We start from the raw sequence: 3,614 nt of genomic DNA on the forward strand, positions 1-3,614 counted from the left end.
CCCAGACTTTAGCCTCTACTACAAAGCTATAATCATCAAGACAGCACGGTATTGGCACAAAAACAGACACATGGACCAATGGAATAGAATAGAAACCCCAGAATTAGACCCACAAACGTATGGCCAACTAATCTTTGACAAAGCAGGAAAGAATATCCAACGGAAAAAAGACAGTCTCTTTAACAAATGGTGCTGGGAGAACTTGACAGCAACACGCAGAAGGATGAAAGTAGACCACTTTCTTACACCATTCACAAAAATAAACTCAAAATGGATGAAGGACCAGAATGTGAGACAGGAAACCATCAAAACCCTAGAGGAGAAAGCAGGAGAACACCTCTCTGACCTCAGCCGCAGAAATTTCTTACTTGACACATCCCCAAAGGCAAGGGAATTAAAAGCAAAAATGAACTATTGGGACCTCACGAAGATAAAAAGCTTCTGTACTGCAAAGGAAACAATCAACAAAACAAAAAGGCAACCAATGGAATGGGAAAAAATATTTGCAAATGACATATCGGACAAAGGGCTAGTATCCAAAATCTATAGAGAGCTCACCAAACTCCACACCCGAAAAACAAATAATCCAGTGAAGAAATGGGCAGAAAACATGAATAGACACTTCTCTAAAGAAGACACCCAGATGGCCAACAGACACATGAAAAGATGCTCGACGTCGCTCCTCATGAGGGAAACACAATCAAAACCGCACTGAGATACTACCTCACGCCAGTCAGAGTGGCAAAAAGGAACAAATCAGGAAACTATAGATGCTGCCGAGGATGTGGAGAAACGGGAACCCTCTTGCACTGTTGGTGGGAACGCAAACTGGTGCAGCCTCTCTGGAAAACAGTGTGGAGGTTCCTCAGAAAATTAAAAATAGATCTACCCTATGACCCAGCAATAGCACTGCTAGGAATTTACCCAAGGGATACAGGAGTGCTGATGCACAGGGGCACTTGTACCCCAATGTTTATAGCAGCACTTTCAACAATAGCCAAATTATGGAAAGAGCCTTTAAATGTCCACCAACTGATGAAAGGATAAAGAAATTATGGTTTATATACACAATGGAATACTACACGGCAATGAGAAAGAATGAAATATGCCCTTTTGTGGCAACATGGATGGAACTGGAGAGTATTGTGCTAAGTGAAAAGACTGTTATGCTAAGTGAAATAAGTCATACAAAGACAGATACCATATGTTTTCACTCTTATGTGGATCCTGAGAAACTTACCAGAAGACCATGGGGGAGGGGAAGGGAAAAAAGAAAGGTTAGAGAGGGAGGGAGCCAAAAGATAAGAGACTCTTAAAAACTGAGAACAAACTGAGGGTTGGTGGGGGGGTGGGGGGTGGGAGGGAGGGGTGGGTTCGTGATGGGTATTGAGGAGGGCACCTGTTGGGATGAGCACTGGGTGTTGTTTGGAAACCAATTTGACAACAAATTTCATATTAAAAAAAGAATAAGAAACAAAAATAAAGCAATGTCTTCCACAAGATAAGAGCATCTGGAGAAATAAAACCAAACATACATGACACCAAGGTTAACACTTCATGAACTATGAAGCATGGCAGTGATGGGAACCATACAGATAATTGTCTGCCACGGTTGTAGGGTAGAGGACGTGATCCAAGGTAGAAACATCCAACAAAATCCAGTCCAGTGGCTAGAAATCAGCAACGTCATATAAATATACAGCCGTCCCTTTTGCTCAAAACTGCCCCACAAAAGAGGGCCTTTTCTTCTTGTCACATGCAGATCATTACTCATGCCACTGACCATTGGAAGAAATGCACCACCAAAAATAGGACGGCCCTTATCCTACCCGCTAGGGGATACAGGAGGGAGAGTACGAAATGTAATTGCAAATGCCACCTATCACGTGACAGCCCACGGTGGAGGAAGATGAGGAGAAAGTGGTCAGGAAGATGCCAGTGGGTGTGAATCAGGAGGAAACACAGACCAGAGAGAATTCATCACATCGAGAAAAGAAATTTTGTTTCCCACAAGTTTAAACCATTACATGCACAAACAATATTGTGTAATTTGATAATTACTTAATATTAGGTAAACAAACACAAGGAAGATGTGTTGACAACTCACCATGGACGGACACTATATAAGAGGCCATGGCACCAGGAGACGTCAGACTCAAGCCCCTCACTCTCCTGGAAACCATCCCAGAACTTCCACCCTCTGACACCATGGTCAACTCCTGTTGTGGCTCCGTCTGCTCTGACCAGGGCTGTGGCCAGGAGACTTGTTGCCGCCCCAGCTGCTGCCAGACCACCTGCTGCAGGACCACCTGCTGTCGCCCCAGCTGCTGTGGCTCCAGCTGCTGCCGCCCCTGCTGTGGGGGTTCCAGCTGCTGTGGCTCCAGCTGCTGCCAGCCTTGCTGCCGCCCCACCTGCTGCCAGACCACCTGCTGCAGGACCACTTGCTGCCGCCCCAGCTGCTGTGGTTCCAGCTGCTGCAGGCCCAGCTGCTGCATCTCTAGCTGCTGCCGGCCCTGCTGTGGGGGTTCCAGCTGCTGTGGCTCCAGCTGCTGCCAGCCCTGCTGCCGCCCCACCTGCTGCCAGACCACCTGCTGCAGGACCACCTGCTGCCGCCCCACCTGCTGTGTGTCCAGCTGCTGCCGCCCCTGCTGTGGGGGTTCCAGCTGCTGTGGCTCCAATTGCTGTGGCTCCAGCTGCTGCCAGCCTTGCTGCCGCCCCACCTGCTGCCAGACCACCTGCTGCCGGACCACCTGCTGCCGCCCCACCTGCTGTGTGTCCAGCTGCTGCCGCCCCAGCTGTTGCTAGGCCCCCTGCCACCACCCACCAACCTGCTCTAGTGGCTCTTGCTGCTGCTGAGTGCCCTGACCTGCACCCTGCTGTTTTCGTCAGCCAATCTCCTTCATGTCGTCCAACGGGGAGCTGAATCATGTGAGGCCAACTGTAAAACCTCAATTCCCAGTGATTTTCAACTGGTTGGCCTTGGAATATACCTCCCTACCACCCACTCCCTCCTCACCTCCTTGTTACTAACTCCACCGCAAATCACTACAAAGATTGTATTATCTGATATAGGTTAACGTGCCACTCTGATTGATGTATCACCTACTGCCAGATTTTCTAATATGGAGATGTTTCTGTATATCAAATAAATCTTGATTTTCCAGGCATAAATATAAGAAATCGTGTCTCGTTCTTTTTCCTTCTTCAATGGTCACCCTTAGCTGTCAGGTCTTCTATTCTCTGCACAACGAGCAGATCATAGCAGGCGATTTCAGGATTTTCACTTCTATCACCTCGGCGCTTCCCACGCAAACAGTGTAGGATGGTGGCTTGCAGCAAGCACCTGGAACTCTGCGGAGGGCTCAGTCTACGTGAAGGAACGTATATCACAGGACAGAGCAGGGAAGGCAAGTGCCTGGGAGAAGCGTTCGAAAGGTGGCCAGTAGTTGGTGGATAAGTGCTCTGGCCTCTTTCCCCTTGAGTGGGCGTGTGAGACCAGAGGGCCTCAGTAGCACTGAACGAACCCCTGATGCCCACAAGACTCACCTGCTCTTGAAATCAACCTGGATTGGTTTCCACCCTTCCCTGGATCACTTCACAGTATCCCTAGAGCA

General features: G+C 48.6%; 1 protein-coding gene across 1 annotated transcript; it reads left to right on the forward strand.

Annotated features, from left to right (window-relative positions):
- The first annotated feature begins 2,208 nt into the window (after positions 1–2,208).
- On the forward strand, positions 2,209–2,805 carry LOC125158566 (keratin-associated protein 4-3-like). The gene has a single exon (XM_047845820.1). The coding sequence runs from the start codon at positions 2,209–2,211 to the stop codon at positions 2,803–2,805; it is 597 nt and encodes a 198-aa protein (XP_047701776.1).
- Positions 2,806–3,614: the final 809 nt, after the last annotated feature.

The sequence above is a fragment of the Prionailurus viverrinus genome, unplaced genomic scaffold, assembly GCF_022837055.1.
Source record: "Prionailurus viverrinus isolate Anna unplaced genomic scaffold, UM_Priviv_1.0 scaffold_35, whole genome shotgun sequence".
Classification (NCBI taxonomy): Eukaryota; Metazoa; Chordata; class Mammalia; order Carnivora; family Felidae; genus Prionailurus; species Prionailurus viverrinus.

Coding starts and splice junctions, on each gene's coding strand:
- LOC125158566 (XM_047845820.1), top strand. CDS start 2,209: ATGGTCAACTCCTGTTGTGGCTCCGTCTGCTCTGACCAGGGCTGTGGC.